Source organism: Hyalella azteca, unplaced genomic scaffold (genome assembly GCF_000764305.2).
Source record: "Hyalella azteca isolate HAZT.00-mixed unplaced genomic scaffold, Hazt_2.0.2 contig16719, whole genome shotgun sequence".
Taxonomy (NCBI): Eukaryota; Metazoa; Arthropoda; class Malacostraca; order Amphipoda; family Hyalellidae; genus Hyalella; species Hyalella azteca.
The window spans coordinates 70,249-93,094 of NW_025946528.1; the positions used below are offsets into that span (position 1 = coordinate 70,249).

General features: G+C 37.8%; 2 protein-coding genes across 3 annotated transcripts; one reads left to right on the forward strand and one right to left on the reverse strand.

The window, feature by feature from the left end:
- The first annotated feature begins 204 nt into the window (after positions 1-204).
- On the forward strand, positions 205-4,335 carry LOC125179336. The gene is made up of 3 exons (XM_047885016.1): positions 205-289; positions 2,834-2,983; positions 3,590-4,335. The coding sequence occupies exons 1-3, from the start codon at positions 205-207 to the stop codon at positions 3,838-3,840; spliced, it is 486 nt and encodes a 161-aa protein (XP_047740972.1). The 3' UTR covers positions 3,841-4,335.
- Positions 4,336-11,572: 7,237 nt separating this feature from the next.
- On the reverse strand, positions 11,573-18,451 carry LOC108676411. 2 transcript variants are annotated; one of them, XM_018164489.2, is made up of 6 exons: positions 18,436-18,451; positions 15,000-15,131; positions 14,147-14,321; positions 13,158-13,304; positions 12,845-12,988; positions 11,573-11,875 (listed from the first exon to the last, which is right to left on the reverse strand). In XM_018164489.2, exons 3-6 carry the CDS (start codon positions 14,301-14,303, stop codon positions 11,616-11,618), a joined length of 708 nt encoding a protein of 235 aa, XP_018019978.1. In that variant the 5' UTR covers positions 14,304-14,321; positions 15,000-15,131; positions 18,436-18,451; the 3' UTR covers positions 11,573-11,615. The 2 variants fall into 2 exon arrangements, with proteins under 2 accessions (XP_018019978.1, XP_047740973.1); XM_047885017.1 differs by having other exon boundaries at positions 14,983-15,131.
- Between the last annotated feature and the right edge of the window lie 4,395 nt (positions 18,452-22,846).

Sequence of the window (22,846 nt, forward strand, 5' to 3'; positions counted from 1 at the left end):
TGATGATTATTATTAAAGATGAGCTGGGATGCTGATTGCGCTACAAACAAGGTCTTACCATATAACGTCTCCTTACTATTCTTTTTTAGCGCAGTAGAAATCAGCCTTAGTTCAGTTCCTAGTTCAACTAAAATGTTGAATTGTTAAAACTTTACATACTATGAAAGGTAATGAAACCACTCACCAATTTGTTCGACTTCAGAAATGTGTGAGTTCGAAGGCCAGCTCTACAATCTGAACGCAAGCATCGGGTGCCTTCTCTGTACCACAGTCGGCGTCACGTACGGTGGTAAGTCTTGATAAAATTCGATTTCACTGTTCTTATTCTTAACAACTGTTCAGCTTTCGATATACTCAATTATATTGAATCTTATCAACTTATGAGCTGCCGATGCGCTCTCACCAATTGACTTGACGGATAATTTGTTGAACACATCGGTCTTGAATGTGGAGAATGGGCTACACCTGAGGATATAGTGTGGGTGATGGGTTACACCTGAGGATATTGAACGGGTGATGGGCGACACCTGAGAATATCGAACGGGTGATGGGCTACACCTGAGGATATCGAACGGGTGATAGGCTACACCTAAGGATATTGTGCGGGTGATGGGCTACACCTGAGCATATTGTACGGGTGATGGGCTACACCTGAGGATATTGCGCGGGTGTAGCTCATCTTTCATATTAATTAACGAATGCACTGTCGCTGCGAGTGATCAATCACGTTAACTCACCGTCTGATCGTACTGCAGAAATTATTATGACGATGCTTTTAAAAATGAACTTTTGCTCAATCTAATAATCATCGCTTTTGCATGGAGAAGGCAAAATTTTTTATAATTTGTATTTCCCATTTACATTTCAGTTTCGTATAATCTTTGTCTCATTCATTAGTTTACTCTCATATATAAACCAATTCTAATAAATTTCAACTTTCACTATTTCAACATTCTCTGATAATTCTATTTTTCCACCTATGTTCCACCGTTCCCAAACCTTTGTATATTCTCGTACATATAAAAGGTCTCCAGCAATTATATGTTACCACCACAGAAAGGGAGTCAAGGCATTCAAATCAATGGTAACTAAGATACGCTTAGCTCACCGATGTCGCAGCAAGGGGCCACGCCCAACACCTTGGAATGTCAGGCTACATAATTAGCTGAATTTTCGATACACGCAAGTGATTCAAAATTCCTTTTGAATATTAGGTCATGTAAGTAAAATTATCTATCTGTGACATTCCTTTTAAATATTCTATCATATCAGTTAACTTAAATGTCTCGGAGTGTGCACTACGTAACCGTGCAGTCAGAAATATTTGGCATGCGTTTAAATGGATGCGAGTAAACGCTTCTGCCTACTCTCAGTATTCCACATACATTCAGACACGTATTTAAATTACTGAAAAGTGTCCACTTTCCTGTTCAAGCAACAGACCAGAGTCCTGTTATAATACAACTCACGATTTTGTTTCGAGTTTTGATTAGATATTTTGTCGATGGATTAGGCATTTTGCTTTTAGATTAGTTCCCGATTGTAGAAACAATGTTTATTTGGTCGACGTTCGGTCGTCTGGGTCGCGGCATCGAAGGCAACGAGTTTAATTAACGCTGCTTAAGTCAGAGGCAAGATTTACTGCTGCTAATGACATACAGTGGTCAATTTGTTTTAATATATTTTGTGTATTCTGTATATTACAATATATTATCTGTGATAATATGTTGTACAGAGCTGTAAATAAGTACTCTTTCGTGTACCTAATATTATTATGAATTTACATGAATAAATATAATTGTAATGCGATTTATTCTCCAACTTATTAGAATAATAAACATTAATTGATAATTAGAGCTATTGGAGCCCTAGCTGGAGCGTCGTTGTCTTAGATTTCGGCCTAAGAATATTATCTTCCATATAGAGGAAATAAAAGGTATCCAGCAAGCAAGTTAATAGTGAATAAGTGTCATGATATAACAATAACATTTTACATCATTACAAAAACCATTTCTAAGCATACCTTTGCCCAGTAAAGATTAGCATATCTACGGCCGCTTTAACGGAAATGACCTAATACAACACTAAAAAATTCCCAATCGCCGCGTTTTCCCGCATTTCGTTCTCTCATTTCATATTTATTTACTCCGAAAAAGAATCGGAAATTCTTTCAGTTCATCGGAAATTGACAGTTCATCTATATAAACATACGCCCGCGAAACTTGATCAATTATTCGTATGTTGCATTAATGATTCGTATGATGTATTACAAGATTCAACTGATGCATTATATTATTCGTCTGTTGCATTAAAAAATTCGTCTGTTGCATTATACGATTCTTCAGTTTTATTATATGATTCGTCTGTTGCATTAAAAGATTCGTCTGTTGTATTATACGATTCTTCTGTATTATTATATGATTCGTCAGGTTCCACCAGGGTGCAAGGTTCCACCAGGATGCAAGGTTCCACCAGGATGCAAGGTTTTACCAGGACGCAAGGTTCCACCGGCACCTTGCACCGTTCCAACATTTTTTGCTATGTGCATTAGCATTGACAAGACTGTTAATGTTATCTCTTTATTTACGAGTACATACAGTATATTTAATGCCTTGATATCAGCAACTGATACGGTCTCTCGTCGAGTGTTTATTGATGCAACACTGCGAATTGAGTGAATAATTATATGAGGGCTATGTTGAAAAACTGAACTGGTTGAGAACAACGTTTAAGAGAGCAACTTACCAATTGCCCGTAGTTGACTGATTTTAATTTATTTATGTATAGTTGCATTGAAGCATGAGATATTTGGGAAAATTTCCATCAACCACAGACACAGTCGTCGGAGACGTTTTCCTCACCAAGATCCAAACAGCCAACGGGTCTCTGGCGAACCAGCGGGGTCTCTGCCGGGCAGAAGGCGGCGAGCCTCTCGTCATCAAGACCAAGCAAGTCAGAGACCAGGCAGTGCAACTCGTCAAGGGTGAGATTTGCTTGTTCTGTGTGATTTTGAAAAATAATGAATTTAATTCGGGAAATAACTTACATAGAACACTTTGATACCATCTTCTAGGTTCCTATACAAATTTTGTCTTTTCATTTCTGAAAAATCTTTTCTCCAGTTGTCTTACACAATTAATGTTGTTACCATCCCAAATCATACGGCACGTCATCACGCATGAATACCTACATCACAAACTCATAACGATAGCGGAGCTTCTCAAATTTCACTTCGTCCAGGACTTGGCAAGACGCAATCGTTATCAAGTCTATACGCGGCTATGTATTGCAAAAAATTAATGAGAATATTTGTGATTCATCAGCAATTCAGACTTTTTCCTAATTATACGAGTGCAAGTTTCTCATGTAATTATAGGAAAAGGGCAAATTATTAGTGTCTACCGCCAAAGAAATCAATAAATTGGAATATCTCTTGCGCGACAGCGTCATTAAAATATTAGTCAATTTTAATCGATCCCTAGTCAATCAGTCAGATTTTCTTACCTCATATTTTATAACAGGTCCTAATTATCATTGCTTCTTTGTTGTTCATTGAGTCCGTCATTATTGACCGCTCTACTTTCAACAGATAACGGCACATTAAATTTGAGTAAAGAAAAGTTTGCCTGGCTGAGCGCCTCCTGCAACGACTCCAAGCCCTACCAGAACTTCGTCTGGCCTGACGGCACCGACATCCACAACTGCGCCTCGCATGCAACAGATGTACAGGACTACTACTTCTCTGATGGACCAGCAACAATGCTCGTGGGAAACAACGTGATCCAGCGTTCTGCAGTTCAAAGAACGATTGGGTACCCGGTGTTGTGTTCTAAGTATTAGGTTAGATCATGAACATCTAGTAGTTATTCTACTTTTGGTTCCTTTTTCAGTAACTTAGTCTTTGAAGGGTTTACACCGACAAATTATTAGAATGCATCTTAAACTACAGTCAGTTATCCTCCAGTGTTAGCTCTACAATCTTCATACAAGTTCCAACCTTGCTGACCAGCTCGAATGACCCTAACCGTAAAACTTCAAAGTAACATTACCAAAATCGCTTGGTTACATAGACCACTCAGTGATATGGTTAAATTAGAGATCATACTCCAGAGGCTACTTGAACTACCCAGCGTTTGCTCCCAGCAGTAATTATCAATCACATGCACGCAAAAGCATCCTATTATGTACTAAATAATCCTACAAATTCATATCAATTTTACGAAGTATCTATGCAGGTCTGAGGCTGTCAGAATATCTGAGGTTTTATTGTTAGGGTTTACAATGCACATTCTCGCCTACTTAATTATGGCAAAAAAACTTTCCGGCCGCACTGTAGCGAATCAATTTATAACTTATGTATAATTTATTTATTTATTCATATATGTATAACTTGCAATCAGTTAGTATATTTATTAATAATTTATAAAACACACAATAGTTCAGCTTAATTGTACACTAAGATTGATTGGTATTTTCACAAATATTCTATTTTCATGAGATGAACGAAAGTTTTAAAGCTGACTTTGGGATTTGAATATTGTGCGCTAGAGATTAAGCGCAGGATTAGTTGCATTCAGGCAAATATTTTTAAAATAATGAATAGTGAATAAATTTGTTATAACTACAGCACTAATCGGCAGCCTAAGTACGAAATATTTGTTTCATTTGGCGAAATTTGTGTAAGTCAAATTCTCACACTAAACTGCGCGGTGTTAGTAGCGTGTCGTTTGCAATGCGATTGATTGAGTAGTTAGAAGGATATTCTTATAATATCCGTACATGCAGAGAGACAAATTTGTCGCACAAACTAAAGCACAAACAGAATAAGTCATTTAGATGAGTCTACTGAGCTCGATGCTCGATACTTCTTGTTGTATTTATCAGAACATGTATTTTGATTAATACATAGTAAAATAGGCGTTCATTCTTCTGCGTATGATATGATTTGCGATGATCTTTACTTAATTTGATTACAAAAGCCTCATTGTTGTTAACATGAGATTAGGGATTACGGGAATGACATTATTTGGGAGAACAAGATTCCAAATGTGCAGGAATCATTTAGCTCGTCCACCCGTTAGTGTGTGTTGTAAAACTCCCAAATAATATAAATGGGCTGCAAATAGATTATTAATAAATAATTTTTTCTTGGAGATGTTGACCAATTGAAGCAGAGTAATTGATTAAATGTTTTACCTTGCTGGCACCTGGTGACTCAACAGAGGCTAGTGCCTCCATATTACACTCGCTTCTCTTCACTAACGCACTGTTGACTCATCAATAATAACATGCACTGGTTGCACTTTTATTTATTCCTTGCATTCAAAACGTAAGAAAATTTATGAGTTGAGTTTAACGTTTGATAGTAAGCAAAATTAGGAAGAATCAAAAATTGCGTTTAACGAGTGTACAGATCTTAGTACTATTATTCCGACATACGCCGAACTATATTGACAAATTAGGGGACGATCGCATAGAACAGGAAATGTTCCTGTGCGAAGGTCTAACGAAGGGATAATAACCCCTCAATACCAAGTAGGCACTATTCATTATCTGGAGACAAGGCGACTTGCGGTTTTTGACCCTGACTATCTCATTTGGTGTTGGCCCGGAGCTCCTTCACGTTGGAGATCGCTGACTAGGAACTCGAGAGCCTCACTGTCTGATTGAATCTATGCAAATTGTAGAGTGAGGATTTACTCAGACAGCCGTTCTGGTGGGGACAGAATTCTGACCTTTAACTGCTGGGAAGAAGGTGGAAGATCTGTGAGCTTCACGGCAATCTCAACTTCTGTGAAGTTGTATGGAACTAGCGTCTGAGTTGGTACGTCTCACAATTAGCCGTTAGATCAATTGTATTGTATGGGTAAAATTATGGTGTTTTGAGTGTTTAGAGGGAGGTTCTTAGCGATGTCAAATAAAACTCCATTGCCTCAATTGTCTAATAGGTTTGTGTTAATTTCCCACTATCCAGTCGGGATAGCACGTATATGTTGAAGCTCTCCGCTTCCGCAACAGTATTATTCAAAGTAACGCGTGATTAACTCTACTACCACGACACCACCAACGCCCACCATGAGAGGCAAGAGCTAACGTGCAGGGCAGCATTTGTCCCCGACAATTCACCATACAGACATGTGACTGTAGCTGCTCCGGCCCCACGGGGTCTTCGCGAGATTCCCTGTCAAAACTTAGATGCCGCTGTCGTTCGGGTTTCGGTTGCCGCTCTCGGATTAGAGATGAATCAGATATGAAATGGCTGCCTCCCCTAATCAGCCACCCAATTGGTGTTATTTTGTGTGGTTCCATGGTAAAAAATATAAGGGTCAAATTACACACGAAATCAGCGGTTGGTCAAGCCACCATTGGCTTACCCTGCTCAGTAGCTGGCATTAGTTCTTGGCGCGAGCGTGACAAGCCTCTGAATCAAAACCCATATACGATCCAAGAGTAGGCGCACGAGTTTCTAAACGCGTGGTTTCACCACTCATGCATTGCGTGTACGTCAACGTGTGGGCGTTACGTTTTCTTGATTTGAATGTTTTTTTTTTTTGCTCACGCAAGCCGCTTCAAAACTTTTGGGACAATATTTTGAAATGAAATTTTAGGGTCGCGCCAGCGTTTGTGCGAGCTTCATTACGCCTGCAATGATTGTCCATCGGCACGCGACCATTACGCGTGCTTAACTAACACGCGTACGTTGCGTTGTATTCGACCCTCATGCCAGGCGTTCATGTCATGACGCTTGCGATACGTTTCAGTGAACACGCTTGCGTACGCTTGTGCGAACTTTCTTGCGATATGCGTACATGAACACGCGAGCATTGCTTGTAATACATCAAGATGCGTGTATTGCGTGCAGAGGCAGGGGTACCAAAACAATCCCCTTTATACTCCCTAATAAGGAGTGGGAGGTTAGTTATCAACTACCCGGCTTGAGACAAAGCAGTGAGAGGTAGTTCGGATTGCGGAAGCGCTGATCTTGAGTAGTGATATACAGTTCTTCGTCCCGTGCGGACGTCGGTTGATGCACGCATCTCATTCGAGTTGCGTAATCTTATCGTGTATAGTGAAGTGAAGTATAGTGGAAGTTGAAGTATCGTGTATAGCGATCCATCGTGGCCTGGGACTGCTACGTCCCAAACAGGTACCAAGATACCAAGATACATCTTGCAAAGAACTCAGTGTTAAAAACTGAATATTACCATTTTTGACATTTTCAGCAATACAAATTACTTACATTTTGCTGTCCAGTGCTTTCTTAAGTGAAGTTCGTTGCAAGACTTCTCGTCGGTAGGCAGCATTCATCATGACTGCGCAATTTGAATTGTGCGTTCAAGATTTATGCAACGGTAGAAATTTTCAACTTTGGGCATGTCGACACGAGCATGTTATTTTAGCTGCTCCTGTTCATATGCTTAAGGTTCTAATTTCTAAATCAACACGTCAATTGGATCAATTTGTATAGCTGAACAACTTTGGTTGAAGAAACAGTCATCGTCCGAAAAAACGAGATCGGCTCAATTTGCGCCAGAAAAAAATAAAGCTTATATAAAGCAACGTAATTAAAAAATAGGCTACCTCTTCGAAGTTTAGCGAGAGCAATAAGAGGAAATCCTAAATTATGTAATACTCGGGCAGCCCATCATAAAATCGTACAGGCAATTAGCTAGTGAAGAATGGAAGAAATTAACAGGCTGTTAGCTAGTGAAGAATGGAAGAAGAATGTCATTTGATGAAGATCCCAAATAGAAAAACAGAAGTAATTCTGCTTGCATTTTCTCATAATTCGATTAATTCATTCACTTCACAACGATGATTGCGTCAAATTAACCTTATTATATACAGAGGGGGGAAATAAATATTCGTACACTTGAAAAATCGTATTTTAATGTATGTAAGTACACAACCTGAACAGGAGAAGTGATTTATATTATGTATAGAGGCGCATTGTATTCAAAAATAGCATCAATAGAAATTAAATCTCAATGCAACAAAAATTAATGCAACATGTTAACTTCTTCGGGTCAAAAAAGTATTCGTACAAAACAACTTTTGACTAATATTTCACACCAGAACATTCCAGAATGTACTAGAAACATGTAGCACGTTCCAGTAATGTAATCAGTAACCATAGTTAACGTATTTTGCAACTACCAGATCATTCTGCAACAAAAGGTGTTGGTAACATATCACTTATAGATGGTAGGATGAATGCTGCAAACTACCAGAGCATCCTGGAAAATAATTTGACGACTTCTGTTGAGAAACTAGAGCTACCTGGTGATTGGATTTTCCAGCAGGATAACGATCCCTATCATACTGCAAGATCCACAAAGAAATGGTTCGCTGATAGAAATGTACACGTTATGGAATGGCCAAGCCAGTCGCCGGAATTAAATCCGATTGAAAATTTGTGGCGGTATTTGAAGATTCAAATTAAGAAAAGGTCCCCAACAAACATTGAGAATCTTAAGGTGGTGTGCCAAGAAGTATAAAATACCAGTCAGCATCTGCAAATCATTGGTCGAGACGTATAGAAATAGACTGGAGTCTGTTGAGCTGAATAAAGGGTATTCAACCAAGTATTAAATTAAAATAATGCGGATTTATTGTTTTGTACGAATACTTTTTTCAACCCGAAAAGTGAACATGTTGCATTGTTTTTTGTTGCATTGAGATTTAATTTCTTTTGATAGTATTTTTGAATACTATGCGTCTCTATACATAATTTAAATCACTTTTCCTGTTAAGTTTGTGTACTTACATACATTAAACTACAATTTTTCAAGTGTACGAATATTTATTTCCCCCCACTGTATCCCTTTTGCACGGCCAAACTATTCAAATTTAGAGCCCGGAAATAGCGCCTTAATTTATGTCAAGGCACTCGCTGAAAAGATTCATCAGACGTTTCTAACAATCAATCAATCTTGAAACATTTGTTCCCTCGAATCTGCGCTCTCACCTGAAAAATTATCTCGTTGGTGATGGGCGACTTCAGTACCTTTCATTCCTCTGCAACTAAAACAATCATTGAATAAAAGAAAACTGGTGATTCCTATCTCAGGAAAATGTGGCAGGAATCTCAGAAAAATATGGGAGAAACCTCACTCAAATCCTTCAAACTGAGTCAGAGTTTGAACTCGGAAAACGCATGGACAATTAAGTCCAGAATGAAGATTTTCGAAATTTCGAGATAATATCGAAGGGACTATCTTTTCCATTGAATAACCGAGTGAACCACCAATATTTTATGAATCGTTAATAAATTTTCAATTAAATAATAAATTAAGGTAAAACATTATAATAATAATTGATATTGACATATCCTTCCAACACTTAGTTGCAAAAATTGATTAATTGGTTGTAAAAACTGATTAGTTTTCAGTTAATTTTTCATCTAAGTTACAGTACAGTAGTTCACTAAAACCTTCAAGAAGTTTTACAAATAAACTGACTTGGTTACTGCGACTTCACATAATAAGAAGGATACAACATGAAGGATAATAAAGTTGCTCGTTGCTAATTATATTTTATAAATTCGAATCGAACCGATGAACATCGTATTGATCGAAATCGGTCCAAGGAACATCAGGTGATTGGATAATTTGTCCAGACACATTGCAGTAGTATTAATAAAATTATCATAGAAACAATATTATAAAACTATTTCGTTGCATTCGGTTTCAAGAAGTATCATTTATTCATCCCAAAATGAAATAATCTCATATCTTCGATGAATATATTCCTAGGAGAAGGCAAATCGTATTATCATTGCTACAATCAATACACACCATTAACCGCAGGTTGTTTAGTCCACGGCAGTTCACGGCATAGATAAGTAGATCTAATATTCAGCAATCATGACGTTCAGTTCAAAAGAAATTGAAATCTTGTTTCAGCGAAGACCATGGATTGACAAATATTAAAAAATGGCAAATTTCCCGAGCTCATTTGGATTAAGCTCTACCTGAGGATCGGGTTACGTGACTAAGTTAGTGAAGGTAAGACACATGTGCCTAGATAGCATATTTTATATACGCGGTGGTTATATACATTACGTCATCAATCTCTATCAGGTCAAGTGAATATTACGTGCCAATTACATACAATAAATGATTATAATGAGGCGCCATATTGACACCGGACTAAAACCCTAAACGCAACGGTTAATTGAATTAACGCATTCAATATCTACATCAAAACAAATTAATAATAAAATATTATTATTTTACCCTCGTTATTCCTCAGTATTCAAGTTATCGTGCTCAACTGTTGCACATTTAGTACGAGCTTAAAAATAATTCTACTCTTCAATATCAAGAACGTTTGAAAATGGAATTGAAATGTTGGTTTAGTAAAAGAATCAAAGACCAACGAAATTTTTGAACAGAGACGTAGAAGCTATGCCCCAACAGCTCATTGAATTAACAAATCAAGCACTAAAACTTAAGCCAGCTACTTATGAAAACGTTATTATTTGACATTCACAATGCTTGATTTTTTAGGTTCTTATCAATTTCAATGTAGGTCGATACAAGAACTTTAATAACGTATATCAAGTTTTACTCTCATCAACGTTCTTCACCAGTAAAATCAGCGGTGCTAAATACTTTCTCTAGTCAAAGCTGCTGGCGGCCCGAATGTTCTAACTGCGTCTGTAAACACTGTGTAAAATCCGAGTGCAGACAACAGACAAAGTAGAAAGAAACTGTGCACACTGCCGGCTTCCACTAGATAGAGACTCCTAGCAAACGACCGACTGCTGAAAATGTGCAAAACAGCCGTTAAATCATTTGTGTTCCATTATAGACTGCAAGCTGCGATGCCAGGCTAGGGCAAAATTCTCACGACTGTCCATATAAAATATATTATTGCCTCTCTAAGAGTATCATATTGGACACAGTGTTGTAGTACTCGAAGTAATATGTAGTTAACTCAACTGCAACGCCACAACCCAAGCTCACCATGAGTGGCGAGAGCTAGCGTGCAGGACAGCATTTGTCCCTACAAGTCACTATATAGACATGTAGCGGTAGCTGCTTCTAAGAGTCACTATATAGACATGTAGCGGTAGCTGCTCCTACAAGCCACTATATAGACATGTAGCCGTAGCTGCTCCTACAAGTCACTATATAGACATGTAGCGGTAGCTGCTCCTACAAGTCACTATATAGACATGTAGCGGTAGCTGCTCCTACAAGTCACTATAAGACATGTAGCGGTAGCTGCTCCTACAAGTCACTATATCGTTGTCAATGCATGGTGAATTTGCATTACTGAATAAATATTCCCGAAATGTGAACTAGAAACTAAAAGAAGAAAATAATATTTCCGTGGGAATATTTTGACGTGCAGTAAGTCTCTGTGGCGTTTAGCACATTTTAACCACTTCCACGAGTACGATTTTGACTATTGAGACGAGGATGTCTAGATTGTACGACAAACTAACATTAAAGATAAAATATTAAACCAGATACCAGAATAAAATGGATTTTATGTTAAGGTTGAAATAGTTTTTTATGCGGAGAAAAAGGCAAGACTGTTAAAAGTTTATCTATTTGTGAGAACAGACTATAGCAATCACAATGAATATTTACTTCGAAGACTTTTCAGAGAGTTCTTGCGCACAGCACGGGCAAAGCATTGATGAAGACTAGTTGTTCTGACAACATTCCAATTTTTCCATCGTCACGGAGCACGGATGCTTCCGCTTTATCGGCGAATAAAGCGGGAAAGAAGTCGTTTGCAGTGAAGACGCAGCCAATCACCGGGGAGTTGTCTGGCCAGTGGTAAGGGCCGTTGTTAGGAGTGCGGTAAGCGCTCAGCCAGGCCACCCGATTTGCACCCCACATGAGCCATATTCCATGGTCTGCAAGTAAGCCACAAGAAATTAGTGCTGTGAGATTGTTATCTCAAGGTTCAATAAACGTTCAACATTACTGGGTTTAATAAACTAAAGATATTTACGAGTCTAATTATCCTATCCATTAAGCCGAGAGGCGCATAAGAGTTAACGGAGGGCAATAATGAGAGTAGCGACTAGCGACGTAATGAGAGGAGTCGCGAGAGGAGAAGGACTCCGCTGTGCCCTAGAGGACGAACAACAATACTTACAATTAACAACAATGAATGAATAATATGACTATATTAGCACGATATAACCTTCACTAATAACAAATATAGAAACAATAGTTAACCTCGTCAAACTCATCCCTTAGAGTCGTGCTCTGCAGCCTAAGTAGCTCAGACCACCTCGCAGGGACATACAGGACGAAGTGCTTCTAGTTCTATTACTAGGCTCAAAGAAAGGTTGCATGCCTGTCAGTAGTACGGAATGGGCTTACAATACTACAAGTGCCAATTTACATCATTTCCCTGTTGTAGCCAGACCGTTGTACCTACAAGGGATGTATATATTCCATCATCTGCAAAAGATCCCTAAAAAAATTAAGTACAAGTTCATTTTCATTCACTCAACATTGGGAACTTCGAGAAGCTGATTTCTCTGATCAGCCCGAGCTAACTCATTTTTTAACTCAGCCCTAGCTAACTAAATTTTGTTTTAAACCTATTAATTGTGAATCAAGCAGATCTGAATCAAAACTGGAATGTTTTCATTATATGTTCATAATTTACGGCAAATAAGAATTTTTGACAAACGAACTACAAGAAGGATGGATGATCGTTCATAGAAAGGCGAAGAAGAAATGAATATTCCGCTAGTTATCCATTTAACTAATGTTTATGGTTGAGCTTGACACAACAACAAATGACCCACAACATTCCTGCATCAGGTTGTCATGTGAATCAAGTTGGAAATATGGCCAAAGTATATTACCAGCGACGAGCTGCCTAGCTTCTCGAAGCAGTTGCTTGGTGTTGATGATGAGCGGAACCCCGCCTTCTGCACCGCACATCTTCTTCAGGTTGTCGGGAGATCCGTTGACGGTTTTGTCTTCGGTGATGAACGCTTCTCGAAGAACTAGGAAAAAGATTCAGTTAGTATACCAAATGGAAACACTTGAGGTCTCTAATACACAATACTGACATTATTTCAGCAAAACTTGCAGAAACATTAATCGCGTAAATTTTCCACTCGTCCCTTGAAGCTTTATTTAAAAAAATGGATTTTATTCATCAAAGGATCTCACCGAACTTGAAGAGGCTGATGACGCCAGGAGCAAATGTTGTCGTGACGTTGCAAGGAGCGTCGTACGTCATGCTGCACACTGACGTCGTAATGTCATACGACGCAGCGCTGCACTTGGGCAGCACGAAGCACTTTGCCTTGCACTCACCTGGGGTAGCCTCAAGTTAATTGTAATAATTGGAAGCAGTCCAGGATAATGTGCGGATTCTGCATTAAATATTTAAGGTTTTTGCGCCGTACTTAAGGCGTTGAACACTGGTATAGGCAGGCGAGTTTCTAATCAATGTTATACCGTTCAAAAAACATGGTATAATTCAACATAAACCTTTTAAATTTTAGACTGTGATTGTTTTATATATGAAATACAAATATGAATTAAGTCAAGGATAAAAATTAGTCAATAAATCTTGAAACGAAAGGATGGCCAACTTTTAATTATTGTTTTACCAATCTTTATTCCTATGCTGATAAATACAATTGTTTTTTCTTTATCCATTGTTGAATAAAGTTTTTAATTTAATTCGATGCCCCAGCATATTATATAGGTTATCATGAAATTCAAACTGAAACTGTCCCTAAAAATTGTCCTCAGAATTACAGAAATTAAATAAAAGCTAATTGGTTGCGTCTTGCAGTGCGCATGAAGCGAAAGTTTTTAAAGCTTTTTAGGAATGCGTCATCTACCAGGAACTCTGTTTTCATAATCTAATCCTTCTTTCCCTTGAAATTAAATCCTTATGAATTACGATATAATTTCTGACAAATATTCATTAGAAATAAAAAATATTGTTTGCCTACTGAAATGCAGAATGCCAAACTTTTCTCCTGCTTGTATGAATGCTAGTCAGCGTTTATCACAAACAATTCATTATTGCAGACTCCAGTACACAAGTTAATTTGTCACTCAATATCTACTATTCTGGTGAATAAATTTTATATACTTATATTTCTTAATGTTATCAAATTATTGTCACGTTTAAATTGACTCACACGCCGCTGATGCCGTCATGTTTAGGTCTGGACGAAGTACGGTCACGTTCATCATGATCGTCTGAAACACCACTGCGTCTGCGGCCGTTCCAAGCAGCGTAACTATCGTTAACAGCAACAGCGGCCCCGCTCGCTGATGGCCATTGTGAGAAGCCATCCTGAGTACTGAAGTGGTCTGGGGAGGATGACGCACTCTTTTATAACCTAAATAATGCGACAAATTGAGAGTTTTCAGAATTTATATTGTCTTCAACTACGATTGATTACCGATAATTATACGATTTCGTTGCCAATTACGATGCGTGATTAAAGGTCACGTTTGTTAAATTGCTTATTACTTCCTGATGAAGCAAGACAAGCTGAAATGCATCTGTGTCGTATATAATCAAATGACATTTTTCTAAATGCCACTAGATGGCTCCTCTCAGTTGACGAACACATATTATTTGCATGCAGAGAATTTGTCGGCTTGAGGTTCGTGCCGATGATTTAAATTCTAATTATGCCATTGCCTTCTGCTCGGATGCTCAATTTTGGTAATATGTGTTCTTTCTTTATTAGTATAGATGATGGTGTGAGTTGTAATGATGACACAATATTAGAGAACTGAAAACAGCTATGACAATAATTTCTTTTGAAAAATCATTCATCATTTGCCTAATTATACATGCGTTGTTGATAAATCGGTTAATAATCTGAAAAAGAATGACGCTTTGACATTCTAAATGGATATCTAATCATACTGCATTTGAAGTAAAATAATTATTTACACGATTATTTTTGGCATTGCTTATTTCTAGACTAAGAAAAATCTAAATATCGCGTGCGTAAATTACCGAATTAAGCTTTTTACCGCAATACTTATTGGCTTTGGAGACTCGTTGAGTTCAACATCTTGAGTGCACGTTGAGAATATTGTGTCTAGAAGTTTTTAACTGCAGGAAATTACACTGATTTCTTCCGATGATCCAATCAATTTGCCTTTCTGAAATACATATATAAGCACTAATTAAGAACTGGTATCAACCAACCCCAACAAAGCAGTATACATCGCATAAGTTGACAAATAAACAATAAACTTATTTAAATAGCTATATTCATGATCATCTATCACATTTATCGATTATGAAGGTCAAAACAAAATAAACAGACATAAACTTAACGCGTACCTCCGTGCTAAACAATGAATAAGTATATATAATGAATAGGTACATCGCCTACCTCCACGTATAACAATGAATAAGTACAGTAAACAATGAATGAGTACATAGCATATCTCCACATAACAATGAATAAGTACATAGCATACCTCCACGTAGCAATGAATAAGTACAGTAAACAATGAATAACTTAATAAGTACATAGCATATCTCCACATAACAATGAATAAGTACAGTAAACAATAAATAAATCATACCTCCACGAGGTGACGTCAAAAGAGACTCAAAACACTAAATCAGAAATGCCTAACTTTAATAAAACTAATCAATACTGATAATCCAACCATCAAGATGCTCCGATATTCATTTATGACAATAATTTTCTTCCGGTTCATGTGAGAACCACCGTGAACTGAACTTTGGTTGATTGCAAGTTTATATGGCAGACTGAATGATATGAAATTGCCGTTGTCAGGATGTAAATTCGTAGAAGATATTAAGTTATTATTTTGCGTTTATGGATATTTCAATTGATATTACTATTTCTAAATCGTACGCGCTGGAATAAATTTATCAAGAGGTTTTTGCAATTACTATTTTATTTAAAGTAGCGCAATTTTTTTAGACAAATCATTCGTTCGTCTGATGCTCAGAAAACTGATATTGATCAATAGGATGTTATTCGGTTAAATTTGAATTGATTAAATATTATCAACAACGAGCAACTTTTGTTTTCATTCTAGCTTATATATTTATTTCATATTATTCATACAAGCGATAATTTTGACCTCTCCTTTGTCCACAAAGAGTTGACCTCTTCTTTGTCCATTTGACCTCTCCTTTGCCCATAACACTAACGTTACAAATTTGGCTTCTTTCAAATGCAGTGCAAATTTTTTAATGCAGTGCTTCTTTCAAATGCAGTGCAAATTTTTTAATGCAGTGCTTCTTTCAAATGCCGTGCAAATTTTATTGTGGAAAATTTTACATTGCAAGACACTCGAGAATGGAAAAATTTGCACCTGAGATGCTGAAATCTGTTTTTCAAACGACGGAGAAATCTATGGTTTGCAAATTGCAAATGTAAACTCACAGATATAGAGATCAAAGTATCGTTCGCGTATGTTATCGAAAGTATAATTTTATCACAATTCATAATGCCTTATTGCAGTCAACGAACACATCTTCATTAGTTCGCTGAGAAAATATTGGTTGAACGTTTTCGAATACAAGACATTGCACTGATTAATGACGTTGATCAAATTATTTTGAGCTGCAATGAGCTGCTCCGAAAGCCATTTATGACAAATGTTCGTTCATTTTTATCATTGCGAAGTTGAGAGTTTAGCAAATATCTTCGACATGAAATCAGAAAGCTTCACATGGTTAACATTAAGTTTTTTCCACTATTAATTGATCGGTTAACTCCAGGCATCTTGAAAAAAATACCCCAGATATTCTAAACAGGCAATTTTCAACCTAAACGGAATTATCGCGAAACATCACCATTTAAAACAATGTTTAAACAAAGACGCAGTGCGATTATTCCCATCATAAATATTTCACATCATACAAATACTACACGGATAATTTCTATCATAGGCAATTGATTTCTTGAGTAAAAGTATATAAACTAATAAATATATATACGACCAAATATACATACAAGTAAAAACTAACTACCGAAATTTGGATCATTAGAGACCGCAGAGACATAAACTAGTATAATCACAGGCACCTAGCAACTTCTAGCCGCTATTTCTCAGAGCGTCTCTAAAATGTGTTCGTCAACAGAGAGGAGCTATCTAGTGGTACAATGACGAAAATAATTCGACTGTTTACGTCACCGATATTCCGGAGCTTGTCTTGCTTCCATGCAGACTGATTAAGCTTTGAAATTTACTTATATTTTTAACCTGGTGACGCATTTTGATTTCAACTCACCCGCCTTCGCAACCAGGAAATAATCATCAATTCAGTCGCGTATGCACATCCACGTATACACGTGACCTATATGTAGCTACGCACAAAAAATTCATTTACAACGAGTGAACTTTATGCACCATGGACGGCAGATCGATGAATCTGAATGAATTTCATGAGAGAAAGTACGGTCTTTCAGGAAACGAGATCCGGCCGATGTCTGTTTGTAATAAAGTTATATTCTTACCGAACTCTTCCATTCCCATCAATGTTATACGATAAAACATTATAAAAATGTAACTAAGTACTCACTGCAGTGAGTGACTGAGAGCGCATTTTCTCGATAACGAGTATCATGGTTACAGACAGACGGGCGGACATGACGAGCACAATAGCGCCTTTTTTCCATAAATGAGAAAATGCTCAAAAACATGTCGAGTTTCATTGCTTTCAGTTTAGTCAATAATGAAGTTGGTGTTTAGCCAATCTTTGTTAAAATTACTGGTGGATTATCACCTGGATCTAGGAATTAATTCACTTCACTATCTGTTAGTATTAGAAAGTACTATGACAGTGATCGCATCAACAGGTTTCTAATCGCGTAAAGTTTGGACTACACTAAAAATTGTAAATATCAGACGATATCCGCTTGGAATTAAATTATTTTCTAAGTGAAAGTAAGACGTTTCAATGAGACCTTGTGTTTATATTTGTGAATTAAACGCGATTATTGAGCCTGGACGATTTCCGATGACTAATTTAACTCAACTGCTAGAAATGCTGCACGGAAGTTAAATTTTTTCAGTAAAGAATTGAACGCCATGTTGTTGGGGACTAATCAATAAATAAGCATTCTCTGACCCCGAACACTTGACCAATGATCGCAAATAAAAAGGATGAATAAAATCTGATAAATAAAGAACTATAATAATAAATGAACGATAAATACAAGATGACGAATTACAAAACTATAAACCGTGTGTCTTTCTAGCCCGTGCCCACTAATTCGTAATCACGTCCTAAGTTCGGAGCCTCGCTGAAAAGCAAGAATAAATACAAATTAAAGACGTGAATTAACGCAACCTAACCAATGAATATAGCACACATAAACAATAAACAACATAAATAACAATACACAATATCACGAGGAAGGCCACCACTATATCAACACTGAAGATGAACACGATAAACAATGCAAGCACTAACCTCTGTGGTGGATCACTAGGCAATGACATGTAACATGACGGATCTACACGAGGTGACGTAATAGTTAACTCAAAAAGCAAAATGACAAAACCCGTAGCCTAACTATCTATGAAATTATATCTAAAGGCGCTCCCTAACATCACCCCCCCCCACCAAGTGCAAAAATAAAAATTCTATTATTGCACTTAACAATCCTATAATACGTAACCATATACGGGTGATGAAGGTTGAAGCATGAATCTAATCTAACGCGAAACAGGTCAAGATTTCTTTTCTGTACAACTTTATCACACATAAATATACACGCTAACTGTCTTAAAATTCTTACAGGATTCTTATTTACATTCAATTTACAACGTGACAAGACCAACACGACCAATTTAGAAATAACGCGACCAATAGGTAACATTTATGATAAACCGACAAATAGCGCGATCTTTAAAAAAATTCAAAATATGGACATTGCACGAACAATACGAAACCTCTAAAATCATTCATTTAGCACTAACTCTCTAACGTTAGGTGAAATTTCTGCCTAGATAAACCTGAGGCCTCCTGAACAATTTTACCTTCATACTTTCCGCACCAGGGTTCTGCCACGCCTGCTTTATAATCTCTAATACTTTCACGCACAGATTTCAAATGATTAGCCACAACCTTCAGTGCATTCTTTTTCACCATTTCATACATCGAATCACTTTTTCATCCTCATCATCACTCATTTCGATCAAATCTGCCCAGTCTTTTCTCCAGTTCCGGTCCAAACCCTTCGATATAGTCGCTACTCGCTTCAACAAATCTTCTTGAACAGACATCGCCTGCTCTAACCATTGAATGAAATTATCTCGTGAGCGACTATCCACTTGTGAGTCAAACTTTCAGTCTCCACTACCATAGCCGTCGAGTTAGACACATTTACCTGCCCACATGGAACATTCTGGCCAATTGCTGTCGAAACTTCATGCTCCACGGTTTCGAGTCTCTTTTCATCAACTATTTCTTCTACCTCATTCTCATAAGTCCAGTCTAACGATTTTTTTTTCGTTGCGGTTTGTGGCTGTTGTTCTAGATAAGCTTCTTTGACGTCTTCCAAAGTGAAGTTAAGACTATATTTAGATTTCAAGTTGTTAAACTCTTGAACTAAACTACGATCACTCATGCGCCCGGGAACATATTCATCGCTTATCTCAACACTTTCGGAACAACAAAAGTGACGCTTACTGTTACAGCCATTCACACCATATTCCACATCAGCGCATCCATCATTTGCTACGGACAAAAAATCCTCGAAATGCTGACACGCCTTTTGTAATCAAATCATTTCTATTTATGCTAACTGCCGAGTCAACAGCTGAACGATCTAATGATTCACAAAACTTACAAGGATATTCTGGCTGTAACGCTCTTCGATCGGCTAACTTTCTAACACGAGCACGTCTGTAACGTGGGCATTTCCGAAGAAAGTGCAAACCTGAGCCACAAATGAAACACTGCTTCAACCGGGTACGGCATTCGCGACTTCCGTGACCGGCGCGTAGACAGTATTCACAAACATCTTCAGCAAAATTGGAGCACCAGCCATCACGAACTGCACGTTCGCCTTCTTCCCTTCCTAGACGGTCTTTTGACTTGGCCTGGGCTTTCGAACAATGGGGTCGAAGGCAAAAATTATCGTGCTGCCGAAACCTGTGTGACTCGTTGTCGTTTGAAGGCGCGTACTTGGTTGCGGTGTCACGGATTATCTTGCGTCGCCCGCAGTCGATATTTTCCTCAAGAGTTACTTTGCTGTTAATATGGAAATACGGCGCCCATGTCCTTTTGAATTGCGTCAGCACGTTCTGGAATTCACTGGACAAAGACTGCTCCGTGATCTGAAGTCTTGAAAATAATCGTGAGAAATATTCCAGGTTTTCCACGAAGAAAGAAGACCCATCGGCGTGGCTGGACAAGGCACAGTCCTCATGGCGTACATTAGTCATTTCGGAAGCGTTACTTCGTGCGGGCAACAATCGAAAACACATCGGTCGAGTTCAGAAATCAGCTGCGCTGAACACGGGGATCCACCACCAGATACAAGGCTCCGAAACGCACGGTATCATGAACGTTTCTACTTTACTTTACTTATACGTTATTTCGCTTTACTTTACGTTACTTTACTTTTACATTGCTTTACATTACCCAGTCACGACTCCGGCTGGCACGGCACCATTATGTTGGGGTCTTTCCATAAATAAGCAAACAAATTCTAGTTTCCCCAAACTTTTTAATAAATAACTATAAGTAGTTACATAACCGAGCGCATGGCGCCATTTTCCATAAACAGCTTAAATCATAGGTTACCCCAATCTTACCCTCGAATATTACCAACAAAATTACCCAATTACTCCTGAATAAAACCAATTTAAGCTGTTTATGGAAAATGGCGCCATGCGCTCGGTTATGTAACTACTACTATAATAATAAACAAATGACGGATACGAGAATCCAAAGGAATTAACCGTGTATTTCCTTAGCACTTCTCTTAACTCCAGCCTCACGTTTCGGAGCCTTTCTCTGTGGTGGGATTCCCATACAATGAAGAAATACAAAGCGCATCTAAACGAGGTCACGTCAAAGGTGAATCTAAACGCAAAACGATAAATTTCAAGAGTCCTACTGCAATCCCTTACAATGTAAACTCACCACATCTTCGTTAAAAAGTTTTGGAGATGAGCTCGATCTTCTTGTTTCTTTATTCTGGCAAGCGCTCTGACAGAAGATGCCGCACTGCAAACATCTTTCATGGCCCGTAAAGGTCATTACAATATAAAACGGTTATTTATCAATCGGCAACATTGTTCAACAATATAAACATTAATTGCAGGTGCTTGCGTGAAAAAATTCAACATCAAACCTAAATTTTAAACTAACATATTTTATTTGTTCTATCCATCTAATTTGTATGATTCCTGATTTTTTTATTCATCCAAGTACACTGAGAACGGTGATTTTCGAATATTATTAATCCATGAACAATTCATCTCACATATTTAAGATTCATCCAGTCACAGAGCCAGTGTAAAATGGAAAACGAATCACGATTATTTTAAATCCGATTTCATTTGCAACAGTCATCGGCTGATGACCAGGGGCCGTATTATCAAAACTTCGTAACTCTTTCAACTTCCGACAAAAAAGTTACGTGTTACGTAAGTACACCCTAATTTTGGCATTATCAAAACATTCGTACGTAAGACTTAGCTAAAAGCGTACTATCAAAACCATCTGGCCAACTGACCAATCAGAGGCTTTGGATTTGTTTACATTCTGTGAACTTCGATGGCGGGAATCGATGCCTTCAATGGCATCGACTATCGAATGCTGTCTGTCGGTATTGAATCGGTATTGCTCCTTGTTGGCCCAGAAAAAGCCGTTCCAAAATAGTTGTGAACTCTTTTTAATAAACAGCGTGAGTTGAAGAAGAAATCTGTGTACGGACCTAAAAATTATGGTTGGCAGAGATATGAAGTACAGACTAGAAAGAATGAATGAATTGAATTTTTGAAAATGAATGAAATTTTTTTTTTAAATGAATGGAATTTTTTTCCAATAGCACTGTTTAGCACGATCACATACTTTGATCGTGCCATCAAGTAGTGGAGCCATCACAAGTAGGGCAGCTAGGGCCAACATTCTATGCGTGTATAATCCGCACTTTCGGATTATTGACAAAATTCTATCACAAGTCAAAGTTTTGCTACTTGCTAGTAAATCAATAGTTTCCTATCGCTTCAGCAGACACTCTAAACTTGTGCGGAACTCCACTTACGACATCTCCAAGCAGGCGTACAGTTACGTTACGTATCTTCCCGCGCAAATGTTTTGATAATACCAGCTCGAGAGTTACGTCATCAAGTCAGCACTTACGCCACTCGTAAGTCGATTTTTGCGTACTTAAGAAGTTTTGATAATACGGCCCCAGTTCAAAAACAACTCAACTCACGCATCAGCTGTTCATACGCACAGTCAATGCGCATGTAAGAAACGAACAATTTTCTCGAGTTAAATAGAAGCGCATGTTTATTTGCGACTGCAATTTGCTTAACACATAATTCAGAGCAACTCGCAACACGTAACTGGCCGTTTATAAAAGCAATGCGCTCAGCTCACACATCTGATATTCCTGCTGCCAATGAGCGCGTATGAAATTTCTTTAGTTTAGTGAATATTCAAGTTCATTTTCGACATTCACAGTCCGAAAAATTTCGGATCGGGTCAATTTGCGCCACAAAAATAAAGCTTAAAATAAAACACCGTAATTGAAAAAAAAACTTCCTCTTTGAAGTTGGCGAAATTTCATGAAAGCAATAACAGAAAATCCTAAATTAAATAATACCCAAGTAATCCCTCATAAAATCCTAATCAGTTAGGC

Coding starts and splice junctions, on each gene's coding strand:
- LOC108676411 (XM_018164489.2), bottom strand. CDS start 14,303: ATGGCTTCTCACAATGGCCATCAGCGAGCGGGGCCGCTGTTGCTGTTA. Junction 12,989..13,157: donor CATCAGCCTCTTCAAGTTCG/GTGAGATCCTTT, acceptor TCTTTTTCCTAG/TTCTTCGAGAAGCGTTCATC. Junction 11,876..12,844: donor AGCTAGGCAGCTCGTCGCTG/GTAATATACTTT, acceptor GCTTACTTGCAG/ACCATGGAATATGGCTCATG.
- LOC125179336 (XM_047885016.1), top strand. CDS start 205: ATGTGTGAGTTCGAAGGCCAGCTCTACAATCTGAACGCAAGCATCGGG. Junction 290..2,833: donor AGTCGGCGTCACGTACGGTG/GTAAGTCTTGAT, acceptor CATCAACCACAG/ACACAGTCGTCGGAGACGTT. Junction 2,984..3,589: donor GGCAGTGCAACTCGTCAAGG/GTGAGATTTGCT, acceptor TACTTTCAACAG/ATAACGGCACATTAAATTTG.